Source organism: Malurus melanocephalus, unplaced genomic scaffold, assembly GCF_030028575.1.
Source record: "Malurus melanocephalus ecotype Western Australia unplaced genomic scaffold, MMel_1.1 scaffold_112, whole genome shotgun sequence".
Taxonomy (NCBI): domain Eukaryota; kingdom Metazoa; phylum Chordata; class Aves; order Passeriformes; family Maluridae; genus Malurus; species Malurus melanocephalus.
Window position 1 is genome coordinate 53,133 of NW_026623344.1, and position 15,763 is coordinate 68,895.

The following is a 15,763-nucleotide window of genomic DNA, read 5'->3' on the forward strand; positions in this document are numbered from 1 at the left end:
TACAACTAAGTTTCAGAAAGGTCTTCCTTCCATTAACGTTAATTGATCCCAAATAGTTATGGAACTTGGACAAGTTTCTATTTTGTGTCAGAAAGACTCTCTGGAGTCTAATACTGTTGCTGAGCAGAGGCTAACATGAGGTGAAGCAAAAATCAGTAGCTACCCAGTAAAAGTCTTAATTCTWATCTTCCTTTCCCACTGTATATGTGAGGGAGGCCAAATAACATGTTACAGCTCTGCGAAGTGCTGCTTATTCCCTGTTAGCTCCAAACATGAAGCCACCAGCACAGACTTCTGGCTGGGAGAAGGATCTACACAGTGCTTGAGATTGCTACAGAAGTACATATTTTCATCTTCCTTTGCAGAATTAAGAAATTGTTTTTGTAGTTGTCTTTTTAAATCTTATTTTTCTTCCTGCTGTTAAAATCACTACCTAGGCAAACACAATTACTTGTCCTGAATTGCTTTTTAATCTGCAAAGTCAGTCATGTTACTCCACAGTTCAGACCTGCTGCTCTTCGTTGCTGCCCTGATTATCAGCAGAATGAGGTGAACAATTTTCTCATMGTGAGGGGTGTGGAGTGTTAGTCCAGGTCAGCTGCTGCAGAGCTCCCGGTGACTCCATTACACCTGGGATGTTTTTCAGAAATACTGATCAGTTTGTAGGTATTTCAAGCCAGACCAGCTTTGAATGGCTAGTTTAGGTGTAGTCACAYGTGCCTGCTCAGGATCCAGGTTAGCTGGAAATTTTGGATTAGCAGTCACAAGGTTCATTAGCAAACAGCACAGTGAACAGGAGCAGTGTGATGGCATAGTATTGGTGTCCAGAGCTGAACATCCATACTGTGTTTTCATGGTTTATGTTCAACCCAGTCCAGTAGTGCTCCTTGTGCATCTTACAGTTTAGTCTTGCCTAAACCAAATGCAGCTTGCAAACCAAAAGCACAGTAAGAGTGAAGAGTGCTTGGGACATTTGCTTCCAGAGCAACCTCCTGGTCCAAAATGCTGAGGCTGAAACCCGCTCAGCTCATGGAAAACTGCAGCATTGGAGGGCACTGAAATTGCTTACAAAATCCAGAAAGTAGCATCATGTTGTTTTGTGGTTTGGAAGATAATGTAAGCCTTGAAGACTGGAAGCATAGCTTTAAACAGAAGTCAAAAGTGAGAAAGATACAGATTTGTACTCTGTGAATTTACATACAGGAAAATTTTCTTGYTAGCAAAGTTCTCAATCTGTGGTTTTGAGATATATATGCAATCAGTTTAATGTTAATTAAGTATTTTTGTCTCGTTCTGAAAGCGGAGAAGAAGCCTCCCATAAATCCTATACCAGCTAAGCAGAGAAAAAAGCCAATTGGAGGATGATGAAATGTGCAGTCCCAGATGCTGGCTGGTCTGTTGCCCAGAGTTCAAAACCCAGCAGGAGTTTGTTTTTCCAGTTTTGGAAAAGAGTGAATATTACTGGCGGGACTTCCTGGCRTCCTTCTCAGTACTGAAATTGTACAGGGTCCTTCCCATAGGTTCTGGGTTTGGAGGCATCTCAGCTGCTGGGACTTCGAATGGATCAGGGGTGACTCTAAGCTCTCTTCCTCTGTTACCTTGTACACCTTCCAGCAAGTGATTAGTAGCTGGATCATTCATTCACGATCCTCTTTTTCTCTTTGCTTTCTCCCGAAACTGGAGCTGAACAGTATGCCTTGTAGTTTTTTGTGCTGTGAAGTAAAAAATACTTGAACCCTTTTTTATTTCTCTGTCTTCCTCTTGTCCACAGTTTGAGATAATTAGTTATGTATGAGAGAACAGGGAATGGCCAGGGATCCCAGACATAACAAGAGGAGGAGGTGATCTATAAAGTCTCTGAGAGCTCATAATTAGTTTATATATGCACCTACACCTACAAAACACTCATTGTCTTAAGGTTCAGAATTTGTTGTGAAGTTGCTCTGTTTAGGTAGTGTGTGGTGAAATAATTACAAGTCATCTAAAGTGTTCTCTGTATTAACTAAAATTAGAAAGCACTTGTGCTGCTGCATTTAATTAAGGGAAGTTTGTATTCGCAGTTGGCAGGATGTAACCCATTAAAACTCAGCTGTTAGCTCAGTGAAATTGGAGTCAATATGGCTTTTTATCAGACCTACCTTAGAGAGASCTGCCTGAATGGTCTGAATTTGTTAGACTTGACATCAGTGGTAGTTTGTCTTCAAAAGCATCTTTAATGTGTTAGCTATTTTTACAAGTATAGGAATTCTGGAGCATTCTTGAGAGATTTTGAACCTTTAATACCTAATATTAGAGCAGATAGGAGTGTTATAAATCATTTCTGATCAAAGTGTTAGCACAGCTWTTGTGTGATTCGCCAATACAGCCGTCACACAGGTTAACCGAGAACGGTGTAGTTCACTTTATAACTGGATTGTTATTTGTTCTTTGTTATATATTCGTTTTTCTCAGCTGGATGTCGTAATTCTTGACTTCTTACAAATCTTTGTCGATTTTGCCCTGGTAGAATTTTTCAGATGAAAATGTGGAAGATTTTTACTTTTGTTCTTAATTAGCTTTTCAATTGATTGTTCTGTCTTGCTTTTCAGAGCTGAATCAACTTTCTCTATTTCCAAGGGAAATTAAAAGCACTSTGATTGTTTTTATATTCCCTCATGATTCTTGCAAAAAAGGAATACAAAACGTCCTTGTCCCATTGTGTTGCAGTCTCTAGGCAAGCACACATGGTTTTTGTAAATGTTACTAATTTTTTTTTGCCAAGCAATGTTGTATTCTTCAGTTAATGGCATTGTTGACGAAAGCTGCACATAATTTTAAATTAAGTTTTCAGTTTATGGTTTTTAACCAACTCTGGGATTCTCTCTGAAGCTTGTATAAAACCCAACTTAGTTCTGTGATGCGTGTTGAGAGAATTTCCATAGCGAAACCCCACACCCTAATTTGCACAAAACCTGAGTGTTTGTTTAGCATTCCTCCTTTAGGAATTTTGCATAACCTCATGATTAGTCTCAGTAGTGAAGATATGGAAGCTGAAACACAGGATTATATTGTGTCAATTCAAATGGTGGATTTGAAGCAGAGACATGAATACAGCTTTAAAAACTTGTTGAACTTTACTTCTGCAGAGGAGTGTGCTTTGTTCTATCACATCTCATGGTCTCTGAGGCACCAATCCTTACAGAATTTAAAACACAAGTAAATGTTCAGCTTGTTCAGTTGCAGAACAAACTTTCTTAATGTAGGCTGAGAAGAATGAAGTGTGAATTAGCAAAGCACTTCCAGTTTCTTTGTGCCTTTTCCAATTTCTTTTGGTTRTTCAAGTAGAAGGATGAAATCTAAAATGGTTTATTTTCCCTACTTCTCTTAATCATATGTGTTCATTACAAGATTGTAAAAAGTGGGAACAACAGCTGATGTGAGCACTGGAGTTTCATGGAAAGGTTTCTATGTAGACTTTAGTGCAAGCAGGTAATATAATGAATATTCAAACCAACCAAGAGATCACAGAACAAAGAATACTAAAAAATTAATATATTTTAGGAAAGGTGGAGTTATATCTTGAATCGGAACAAGTTTTCGTGTATTAGGTCAGTGTTGGAAGCAGGAAAGGGTAGAATTTTCTTGCCCAGGTGATGTAACTTTTCATAATTWATAAGAGTTCTGTGAGTTCACTTATATTCTGCCTACCTTTGATGAAGGTCAGATATGTATTTGGTTGAGTTTTTTCCTGTTTAAAAAAAAAAAAATCTTTAAGTACTTGTCTTGGGATTTCTCTCTATTCTCTGCAGAAGAAAAGAAAGAAATCCTGAAACCAGCAGAACCATCACAATAATTATTTATCTAAAAAAAGACTACATTTTGTGTTATGCAGTCCCCAAGAGGAAGGCATATAAGARAAAGATCTTAAAGAAAATAAAAGCATTATGGTTTTTCCACAKTTATTGATGTCACGGTTGCTTTAACCTGTTCATTTCAATTTAGACATCACGATCTTCAAAGAAGGTTCATAATTTTGGAAAGAGATCGAACTCCATAAAGAGAAATCCTAATGCACCAGTTGTCAGGCGAGGCTGGCTCTACAARCAGGTACTCTGCCCCTCTTCACCCCCTTCTTGTTTTTTTTCTGTAACGTGTATAATATGTTATGAAACCACTTTCATAAAATACAGTGATGGCAATACCAGAGTGATGCTGTAAACTGTGGCTTGCAATTAATTAACTACTTATTGGATATCAGTCTGATACAAATAAGGACATCAGACAAGTAAAGAATATTGATGTAGCATATAAACATGATTCTCTTTAAAAAATGTATGTAGTTGTTGGTAGTAAATAGCTGATTTAATTTCAGGCATGTCGAGATGATGGGACAAGGGTGTGTGACCCAGGATATTGGGTTTTTTTAAGTGTCTTTTGTTAGACTATACATTTTTCTTTTCAAAAGATGAGTAATATTTTCAATTAAAAACTGTAAATGAAGCCATTTTTTCACATATTTCACATGGGTATGCCTATATTCTGAATTCAAAGATAATCATCTTAAAACCAGAGATCATTTTATGTTTTTCCCATGGAGTGTAAACTAATSTGAAATATGTGCTCTTTAGTATTAAGTGTCATTGTTTCCAGCCTGCTACAGTTTTGCCATTCTGCAATACCAGACTACACTTGCCCTTTATTGGTTTGCAGGAATACAGGTCAAAAAAATGAACAACAAAWTTGCTCAGGCCATAATAAAAATCTATTTTTAAAACGCACCAAGAACCGCGTAAGAACTTGTAATTTAAACACAACTGAGACAAATGGGTGTATATAATTTTGATCTACATTGTCATTTGCTGTGCCTACTCGGATAGACTGARATGACCTGCACAGATTTCTGGGTGCTGGTGATGAGTCAGTTTTGAAAAACTGCTCTCAGTTAATAAGATCTACAAATGTCTGTTTAGTGGAAGGTTTTCCCACGTTTAAACAATCCTGTGGCTTTTACTGTCTTCTTGTTCAATGTTCAGAGTAAAAAATTCTCACAGAGGTAAGAGATTTYGTTGTTTTAGTTTGGGGCTGTTGAACTTTTTCACCTTGAAAAAAGTCAATGTATTCCTATAGTAATGTTTTTTGGATATATTTTAAGATCACAGAATCACACAGTTGTCATGCTTGGCTGTGACCTCATGATAATGTGGCAGGCTCAGCTAGAGCAGGTTCACAGGATCATGGAATAGGCTGAGTTGGAAGGKACCCATCAGGATCATCGAGTCCAACCCCTGACCCTGCACAGGACATTCCCAGATTCACACCATGTGCTTGGGAGTCTTGTACAGGACTTTGTCCAGCTGGGCTTTGAATATCCTCACAGATGAAGACTGCACCACAACTTGTGACAGTATTTGACAATTAAAAAGTTTACCTTTGCTCAGGTGGAATTTCATGTTTCTTAGTTTGTGCCCATTGTTTCTTTTCCTGTCCTTGGCAAGAGTTTGGCTCCATGTTTTCTGCAGTTTTTTCTCAGATATTTATACACACTGATGTCTCCTGAGCTGCTCTGTCTCCAGACTGAACAGTCCCAGCTCTGTCATCCCATTTTCATATGAAAGATGCTCCAATCCCTCAGTCACCTCTGTGGCCCTTTGGGTTCACTCCAGTTTGTTCACGTTTCTCTTGTACCAGCGAGCCCAGAGCTGACCAACACTCCAGCCAGACCTCTGTAGTGCTGAGCAGAGAGCAAGGCTGTGCTCCCTGTTAATGCAGTCTGGGATGCTGCTGCCCTGCTCTGCCATCAGGGTGAATTTCTGGCTCATGATGGTGCACGGGGTTATTCCTCTCCAGATGGAGGACTGAGCATTTCCCTTTGTTGAACTTCAAGAGTTCCTTCTCTGCCCAATTTCCCAGCCTGTTGAGGTCCCTCTGAAWGACAGCACAACCATCTGGAGTCTGAGCCACTCCTCATAACTCATGTGCTGAGGGTGAGCCTGTGCCTGAGTGCAGCTCATTAATGAAGTTGTTAAATTCTCTTGGCTGCAGTATCGGCCCCCGGGGCAGAGCACGAGGCACCGGCCGCCCCTTCCCTGGACCTGGCACTTCAACCAGTCTTTGATCCACCTCATTGAATGAGAGGGTTTATGTGGTAAACAGTGAAAATGCTGTGATGTTTGACTGGTGTTTGTAAGCTGAGGAGCTGCTGTGTATTTCCTTGTTGTAGTAATGRGAAGCCAGTTGAGTCAAGAGTTTTATCAACAGATAGGATCCTCAGAAATTTGCAGTGAAAGCTTGTGCAGGTTTGTTTTTRATAGTAAGAGAACATGTTTAGGTAATCACAGAGAGTGGCAACTTTYGTTTAATTCAGGGTGTGCTCTCTCAATTCATGTAATGATACTCTTCTGTCATTTTTCTGCTAATATTTATGTCCAACTCCTTTTTTGGAAAATGTTTACAGTGAACATACTTTTTGTGAATAATATTTCCTAGCTAATGCTTTGTTTACCCTTTTTTCTTCTTTCAGCTCATTTCCCCCACCCCAAAAAGAGCAGAGTTGGAAATAYGAGCCTAAAAATTATCCTGACTTCCCTTGGGTAGGGGAACTGCCCCCCCAAAAAACCCACCACACAGATTTCATTACAGAATCCCTCTTCTTTRTTGTCATAAAAATCTATTTAATGCAAGAATATTGCTAATTCACACATACTTTCCTTCTTGGAACAGATTAACATATTTATTAAATCTTATTCTACAAGGATGTGTGTGCTGAAATGCTCTGGCTTATTTACACTATGGTAGTGGTGGCAGTCTTTCATTCTGAGTTGTGTGGTGTAAATTGGTTATAAGCATMGAAGAAAATTAAATTGCTTTAGGAATAAGCTTTATTTGGGAAAGAAATTTGCAGTAGATTTATGAGTAGTAGTAGAAGACAAATTTTAACGGGCAAAGTTCAACAGAGAGTTTCTTCAGAAAACAGAGTAAGATGTACCTGAAGTATTACCTTGCTCTTCTACTTAAAGAAAAAAAAAAGCTTATTTTAAAAATGAAAGTGTGTGTAGATTGTAATCTCTATCATGCCTGGAGAAAAGGAGGCTCAGAGGCCTTCTCACTCTCTACAGCTGCRTAAGAGGAGATTGTGGTGAGGTGGGGGCTGGTCTCTTCTCCCAGGTGACAAATGGCAAGACAGAAGGAAATAGCCTCAAGTTTTAGGTTGGATATTAGGAGGAAATTCTTCACCAGAAGGGTTGTCAAGCATTGGAAGTGGCTGCTCAGGAARGTGGGTGGATCACCAGTCCTGAAGGTATAATTAGACATGTCAGTGTGAACTTARGGACACGGTTTAGTGGTGGACTTGGCAGTGCTGGGSAAGACTTGGGACTTGATGATCTGAAGGGTCTTTTGCAACTTAAATGATTCTGTGATCCTCTGTTAACTTCAGGCTTCCTGGCTTACAGTCTTTGTTTGCAATGACAAGTCATGATGAGAAATATTTAAAATAGCCAAGGAAATGAGCTGCTGGCACCCAGCACAGTTGGRTAGTGCCTGCTTTGCTCAATGAAACATTGCCGTCACCAATGGTGTGAACATTCTGACTTGATCTCTGTGATTAATGCAGGACAGCACKGGGATGAAGCTGTGGAAGAAGCGGTGGTTTGTGCTCTCAGAYCTGTGTCTCTTCTATTACAGAGGTAAGTTCCACTCCTGACAGCTTCATTTGCTGATTTTTCTAGAAGCAGATAAATTTTGACATATCACTCAAATGTAGGAAATAAGCTGCTACTTAACTTAATGGATTAAAATGGTTGTATAGCTGTCAATAGCCAGGCCTACTACTCCTATCTATTTTTTTTTCTTTCTTTCTTAATTACCGTTTTCACATAATTGTTTCCTGCTTGCCAGGCTATGCTCAAAGGGCAAACCCATTTACAGCCAYCTCTGTTACTAAATTCTGGATTGTACTTTTGTCACAGGTTCTGTTGCTGGAAACTAAGTATGTCAGGTTAAATCTGATTTTTCATGCAAATGAAGTAGCTGAAATGGGGATAGGGAAGGGAYATAGTGCAGGGAAGMTGAAACTCTGCCTTTAGAATTATAAATAGGATATATATGCCTTTGGGAACTCTAATCAGTGTTCATGAATACTTATAAAATGAAATATTGTCCAGTTCCATATGAGTAGAAGTCTCTGCTATATTTGGAACAAAGGAATCTCTTAGTAACCTCATGTAGCTAAATCAGACTTATTTTACATGGAAAAAATTAGCTGATTCTCATTCTAGTGTGGAATTAATGTGTATTAGTGATCCCTTCACCATTGCAGATTATGAACTGAGGAGATAAACAAGTGGGACTTGTGCACAGGGGAAACACARACAATCCTGAAATAAAGCGTACAAACAGTTTAAAGGAGGCTGAGAGTGAAGAGATTGTAAAGCATGGYAAAATAGAGGCATGGCTGCAGGTAGCCCTGTGGTGGGTGAAGGGTGGCAAAGRGTTTCAGTTTGGGATGAAACTTTGGAATTGGTAGAAGTGGTGCTGATGCTGGTRATGCTGAAAGCAGAGACTGATGAATTTAAAACTGCGTTCTCTGACAGTGCAGCATGGATCCAGTCAAAGACAAATCAGATCTGAAATGTAAAAGCTCTGTTTGCAGCTGGTTTAGTTAACAAATTATGAATTATTTAAATATGATATTAGGTTTTGATTCCATGCCCCAAGTAGTACACACAGTTGGATAAACCCCTGCAGAGTCAAAATTAAGCTAAAATTTCAGTCGGGAAGGCATTGGCTGATACAGTTACACCGTGGTTACCTAAGTGGCCATTATATACTCTAAGCTTTTTACAGATTTATTTTAAACAAGTCTTCAGGTGCCTTATGCAGAAGGTTGTAAAGAAAGTTCTGCATTTTAGCTGTCTTAAGAACAGATTAAATTGACATTTAGGCACTGCACAGGAAGTTTGTTAAAATAAAGCAAAAAGAGCAATAAGCAAAACCAACAGCCAATAAACAGCTCTATAGTCTTACTTTTTATTTTCTATGAGCTAGTCTGCCCAACAAGCTGAAATACAAGCCGAATCATCTGAATTRTATACATGATAAATATAGCTCTTAGCTATTATGCACTTGAAAGTAGTTAMAGCTGTTAAACTGGAATTAAACATGTGCAGTGATCGTCAAAAAAGGTATTAGAAATGGCTGCTAAAACATAAAAAAACTTTTACTGTAAACCCTGTGTTTTTATGTTTCTGTTAATTCTGTCTCAGTTTAAAAATATGAAAGGGGGAGCCATGCACTTTCTCCCAAATCACAAACCATGTTTGTGGTTGTACAGCTGTGGTTGTCAGGATTTTTTTGTTGTGGTTGTTCTGTTAGTAAATCCTACTAAACTTCTACAATTGKGTTACAATGTTAGCAGCTGAAGTAYAATTKATAGATGAAAAGAAAAATCGTGTCAGTGTATTGTTTCAGAGCTTGGAGAATACTCTTTTTCKGAGTATGAAAGACTGTCCACTTTGATATTGGAAAGTTGTTGCCACAAATAAAAATTCTTAGAACTGGACAAAGATCTGCTCTTTTCCTCTTGTGCTGTTCATACACAGCACACATGTAAAGATGGRTATGGGGCAGTGGAATATGTAGATAACAGCAAATGTGATTGGAAACAGATTGTTAAAATCTGGAATGGGAATGTAGCAGTATGTCTTTAACAAAGACCAAAGTCCTCCAGACATGCAGCTGTTCAGTGGAATGAAAAATGCTGAATGCTGTTACRTGGCGCTAGTGGGGCGACTTACTCAGTAATTAGTCAAAATATAATCGATCAGAAGAGGATTTTTCCCTCAAAAAGAAGTCCGAATGAAGTAAACCCCAACATTTGCTTTATATTCTGGACACAGGGAAAAATGCATGTTTTTGTTTGTGGCTAGCAAGGAGTTAATATTTCATGGTTTCAGTCATACTTGGAGCACTGTGGAGTACCTGAAAGTAAATCCACTCCTTTTCTGCYTTTTAGTCAGAATAATTTTATGCTCATCTCTGCAATTAAATAAYCCAGAAAGCATGATTTTTACACCTAATCTGTCAAGTAATACTAAAATGGTTGGGCACAACTCTTCCCATATACATAACTTAAATGAAGGTTGTGGCTTTTCAAAATTGTGTGAGAAAATGAGAACCTGGAAAACACTTTTAAATCCACACAGAAGCAATAATCCTTTTTAAATGCTGTTTAAGTGTATTTTAATTGTACCAGTGTTAATTTTTCATGCTTGAAATTTTGGAATACCTATGTTTTCATCTTAATTTCACAGATACAGTCATTTAGGCGCTATCTTCCAACTGTGTTATGGGGGACAGTCTCTGTGATACTGATGGCGAATAGAAGTTCTGTACATGAAATACAATTAAGACTGACTTTGTGAATTGCATCCAATTATTTCTTTATTAAAGTATAATTGGATTTAAAAGCTGGTTTAGCTTTCAATTAAAATGCCAAATTTTTATTATAATCTGTTGTTCTAAAATTGTAAAACAAGGGTCTGGGAAAAGGGTGTTTGTTTTGGGGGAAGCCTTTCTTTTTACAAATTATCTGAAACATACGCATTCTTACAAATGGCATGTAATCGAGTGTAAGCTCTTTGTAAGAATTACAGTTATTAATTAAATATTATAATGGGGATTTATGCAGCATAATATGCCTGAGATCAGAAGAAGAATGTGCAAGTTTTCTCAAAGGCCAGCAGTCATAAGTAGTGTTTTAAACTACTTGTGTATCATAGATATTGCAGTTTTTATTGAGCAGGCAATAAATAGATGTCATTGTTCTTGTCACTGAATTAGAGGTTTGACTTCCACCTGCCCTTCCAAGTAAGTCTGGATTTCTGGTTCTTAACGCATTTTCCTCTGAGGTAAACTTCTTGTTARTGCTCATGTGTGGCTAAAAGAGTTCCACTGAAGTGTCTGAAGGTGAGTATTGCATGTCCCAACACTGTTTCTCTAATCCGAGTGTGCATTCCCAGATGAGAAAGAAGAAGGAATACTGGGGAGCATACTCCTGCCAAGCTTTCAGATATCTATGCTGTCTGCYGAGGACCACATTAACCGCAAATACGCCTTTAAGGTGAGGGAATCAACTTTTCCATTTGATTTTGTATCTGAAAGGACGAGAGCCTGCACATAAGAACTCATTTTACAGAGTTATTAGGTAAAGCAGGATTGGCAAACAGCTTCTGAGCTTGATTTTTACATGATATAGTAGCAGAAGTTTCAAGTACTTAGCTTGATGTAAATATAAACATAATTGCTAGAATGGGAAAATGGATGGATATCACTTATTAGGAGTATTTTCCTATTAGTTCATGGATCTTAAATACTGTGTGGTGCTTTAGAATTATAAACCAGCACYTGCAACTGGACTTATCCCACTAATGAATGTTCTTTAGTTATTTAGATACTTTGTATCTTTAGRCAGAAATAAAAATCAGAATTTCTTACCACTTAAATCAAAGTATTGCATAAATCACTGTCAGGAGTGTTTAATCACAATCTTTTAAATCATTATGTAAATTACTTCACTAAATATTTTGTCCTGGCTTTTTTTATTGTTTTATGAGCTCCTTTTGGCACTTCGTTTGGTCTCCTAACCAAGACATCATTTATTTATTTTGGTAAGTACAAATTAACATTCCTGTATCATTCAGACTGCCAAAATCACTGCCAAAATCTTATTTATAATAATTATGYCAATCTATAATAATGAATAGTCAATATAGTTTTGAATAGATTGAAAACATTTAAGGGCTTKTAATTCAGTGTGTTAATGAAGAAGCAGCTATGATTGAAAATTCCAAGCAGTTATTTTGAAAAATAAATGCAGTGACTGAGAAATACTGTAGTGTTCCTTTTGATATTTTTTCTGATCATATTATTTGCAGAAATCTTTTTAGATAAAGCATGAGAGTGAGTATGCAGTAACGTTATTTGCCTCTTTTCTTTTGCAGAATCTTACATTTTTATTGCAATGACCATGTCATTTCCAATCAGGCAGCTCATCCAAACATGAGGACCTATTATTTCTGCACAGATACAGGGAAGGAAATGGAGTTGTGGATGAAAGCCATGATAGATGCAGCACTTGTGCAAACAGAGCCTGTGAAAAGGTAGTGTGGATTGATGAAACAGTGGGACAATGTATTGCTTTCTCTTATTTAGTTTGATTTATTCAATGAAGGGTTGTTCCTTAAAATAGAATGTAAATTGGCTGAACTGATTCCTCCTTATATTGAAGATCCCTTACTACTTAACAATGGTGGATAAAATGTTGAGGTAGTAAAAATAGTCCAAGTTCTGTTCTGAATATTGATTTGAGGAGCTAAAAGAAAAAACCTGAATTCTTCCTTTAGCCAGTGGCATCAGAAGAAGTGCAGTGACAAATACTATATGCAGGCATGTTTGACTTCCCCTGCCCTCCTGACTGAATAGCAGCAGCAGCTCAACTGGTGGTAGCCTTTGGCTTAAACCTGTCATAATTCTCATATTCACAGCTGGAGTTTCTGGCTCAATTAACCAGCTGTACCTGTGGGCAACCTGTGGGGAGCCATTCTTGTTCATCATTAAGCTGTCATCAAATTTATGCTTTCCTGATCTGGAGCCTTATCTTTGTGTCCATGAGCTGACAATGAAAAGCAAATTACCACCGGAAGCTTTGTGTTCTCAGAAACTGAACACTGACTGCTGCTGGGTCTCCAGTGAGAATCATTTTCTCGTGGAATCTGGTCCCTTGGGTCAGCTCCATGGCATCTATAATGGAAACCTCATCAACTGGAAGTTTAAAAGCTCCTCGTTATTGACAGCACAGAAGTTATTGCTGATGGCTGCTGTCACTTGATCTATTCTCCACTCCGTTAGTTCCTGCTACCCTGGAGCTAAATGGATGTCAGCAATGCTGAGAAACTCTGAAGTTTAAAATAGTGGTAAAAAATACCTCATGGACAGAGGTACCAGAGAAGTTTARTAGCAATAAACTTTATCTGAAAAACCAAGTTTATATTGCAGTTATGGCAGTAGCTTATATATGGAAAAATTAAACCAAATCAAACCCACTTCAAACAAAAAYCACATATCAATTGTATAAGCATTTTGTAGAGGAATAAAATTGAAGGGGGTCATTCTGAGTCTTTTTCTGAACTGGTGCAATGACCTTCCTCTGATATTTGCCATACTGTGAATATCTGCCTGGATGTCACAGGCAGAACAGGCTTGCCAACAGCCAAACAATTGTCAGAAAAGCCATTTACGTAACACCATCTTGTTTGAATTCAGGCAAGAAACTTCAGAAGAAYGCAGAGCTAGCTGTGACCTTTGTTGGTAGCCTTGAAATAATTACTTCAGAGAAAATACATTTCAAGACCAAGTCTCAAAGACTTTCAAATCTGTTAGCTATAATAAGGAAGAAGATCCTGCAGACATCTGTTTTGTAAAGAATCCCTCTTTTGGCTATCAAACCAGTTCTTAAAATGAAACGTAGCAGGATATGATCTTATGCAGAAGAAATACTGTTCCTTCCCTGTAGAAATCTGTTAAATATTAAGTGTTCTTTTATTACCTCATCTCTAAGTAACCTAAAGTTTGGCATGCATGGAGCTCTAAGCATAAATGAGTTGGGTTCAGTCAAATTTAGCAGTGCTTCTGTTTCTCCATTTTTTTTTTCTAGAGATTCTGACATTGCACTGAATACAGTTTTCTAACAGGCTAGATACTTGCAATATAATAAATGAGTAATTAAGAACTTGCTTCCTTAAATATTCATGTAAACTGATGTTGAAGTACTCTTAAGTGCTTGTTAATACAAAATGCCCAATGATAAATGAAGACATCTTACAGAATAGTTCTTTAAATCTAGAAATTAAGGTACTTCACTGAATATGGTACTCTGGAAATCAAATCCAACAGTCTGTTAAACTGAATCTTTTAAATAATTTTAGTGCTTTAATCTGTGTCTTTATTCTTCTGCGGAAGTGAATTCCTTGGAGAGGATAAAGGGAATATTTGAAACACTGAGTTGGTGGAAGGGGAGGGATGTTGCCAAGTTTTTAATGAACTACTCTTCTACTCTTATTTTCCACTCATGGTTAGCTGCATAAACCATAAATGAGATACTGAGGTGAGAAAATACRAATGTACCCATTTCTCTTAGAACTGATCTCTGTTAACAGCAAAAATATTCCCTTCTGATGTTTAGCTGCAGGTAAGGACAAACAGTATTTGGTCCTATTGACTCAATTGTAATTACTCCTTTCCAAACATTTTTAATTTTACCTACATAGTAAATTTAAGTTTAATGTACTGAGAGACMCATTAAAATAATTAAACCAAATACTTCAGTCAGTGAGGAGGTGTTGAAGCTTATGACTCAAAATAYGATCTGAGCCAACCTCTCTGGATCAGGAAGATGTTTGGCTTATTCCATGTTGTATCTCTGCAGGCTGCAGTTGGGTTGTCTCTGAGTACTGATTTCTTGCTTGTTTTGTAGATAATAATGTCCACCTGATTTATCATTTTTACTCTGAATGCTGATTCTCTACTCTCCCATGTTTAAGGGTATCATTTTTCTATGCTTTCACTGCCAGTTTGTGTCTGCACCCTTTGTTTCTTCCCAGTGATGCAGCATGTACTAAGAAAAGATCAGTTTTTTTCCTCCTGGGGTAGTTACTTTCCCTGAACAGCATAAGCCAGGCTGCCAAAAAAGCACTTGTTAGCAGAGACATCCACAGTGGGGGCTTACTGACGTCACTGTGCTTGGAAAAGATGGCTTTTCCTTTTCAAATGCCTCTTTGTTAAATMACAGTACTCATGTCCATCTGATAATTTATCACATTCTCCCCCTCCTCCAACCCTTTCAGGATTATTTATTTATATAAACTAGCATAAAATGGTAGTTTTCCTGTACTGCATATTGCACATATGATTCCTGCTTGGCTGCAGAAATCTATAAATTGCATTCATATGAACGACCCATATTCAATGCTCATTCTCTTCCTCTTCTCCCTATCCTGTCCTCAAATGGACTGCAGGCCTTGTTGAATATATCTTGGAGAGCTAGCTATAAATATGGAGCCAAATATACGTATGGATTTATGTTTCTTACATTTGCCTGCTAGTTTCTGATCATTTTTTCCCATATGGATCCCACACAGTGGGAGTGATCCCTTGCTCCCACAGAATTAGCTGATTTGAGTTCATCAAGTTTAGAGAGCCCAGGAGTCTGTTTGAATGTCAGCCCTTCAGCCTCTGCRCCATCACAGAGAATTTCAAATGTAAATGTTGGGCTCTGCTGTGTATAACCATGGCAACCAGTGATACAGCATGAGATTGCATGGAAAAACAATTCTGTGGTTTGTGGAGTTGTTGGTTTTTAATTAAAACGCAGTGGCAAGTGCACYAGGAGAGTGTGAATTGAACACAGTGCCAAGTCTTGACTTTGCCACGTGTGCTGAGTGTTCTAGAGRTGCACTCTCCCTCTCCACCATGGATTTTCCACCTGTTTCTCTGCTCTAAAGCCCCTCAAGAAAGATGTATAAGAAGTTTCATATTATATAAGGAGTGGGTGGTGCTGTTAAAACATGCTGCATATATTAATACCCGTGTTCAGGATTATTTACATTGTAGTCCTATTCATTTGTAAACTCTTGAATGCTGGCTGAAAACTGAAATCTTAATACTCGTTTTTGACTTGATAATTGTGGGAAATGGAATTTTTCATTCACATTCCTCTTTGGGAAATTCC

The 15,763-nt window shown here is 37.9% G+C and overlaps 1 protein-coding gene across 5 annotated transcripts in view; it reads left to right on the forward strand.

Annotated features, from left to right (window-relative positions):
- The window catches only part of PLEKHA5 (pleckstrin homology domain containing A5), an 84,646-nt gene that overhangs the window by 19,686 nt on the left and 49,197 nt on the right, over positions 1-15,763 (forward strand). For 3 of the 5 annotated variants that reach the window (XM_057369495.1, XM_057369494.1, XM_057369496.1), the window contains exons 1-3: positions 7,573-7,664; positions 10,998-11,098; positions 12,022-12,137. In XM_057369495.1, coding sequence (XP_057225478.1) covers positions 7,586-7,664; positions 10,998-11,098; positions 12,022-12,137 — 296 coding nt within the window. In that variant the 5' untranslated portion in view covers positions 7,573-7,585. Of the gene's footprint in view, positions 1-3,981; positions 4,087-7,571; positions 7,665-10,997; positions 11,099-12,021; positions 12,138-15,763 lie in introns of those variants that run through there. The other 2 variants (XM_057369498.1, XM_057369493.1) reach the window with 2 other exon arrangements.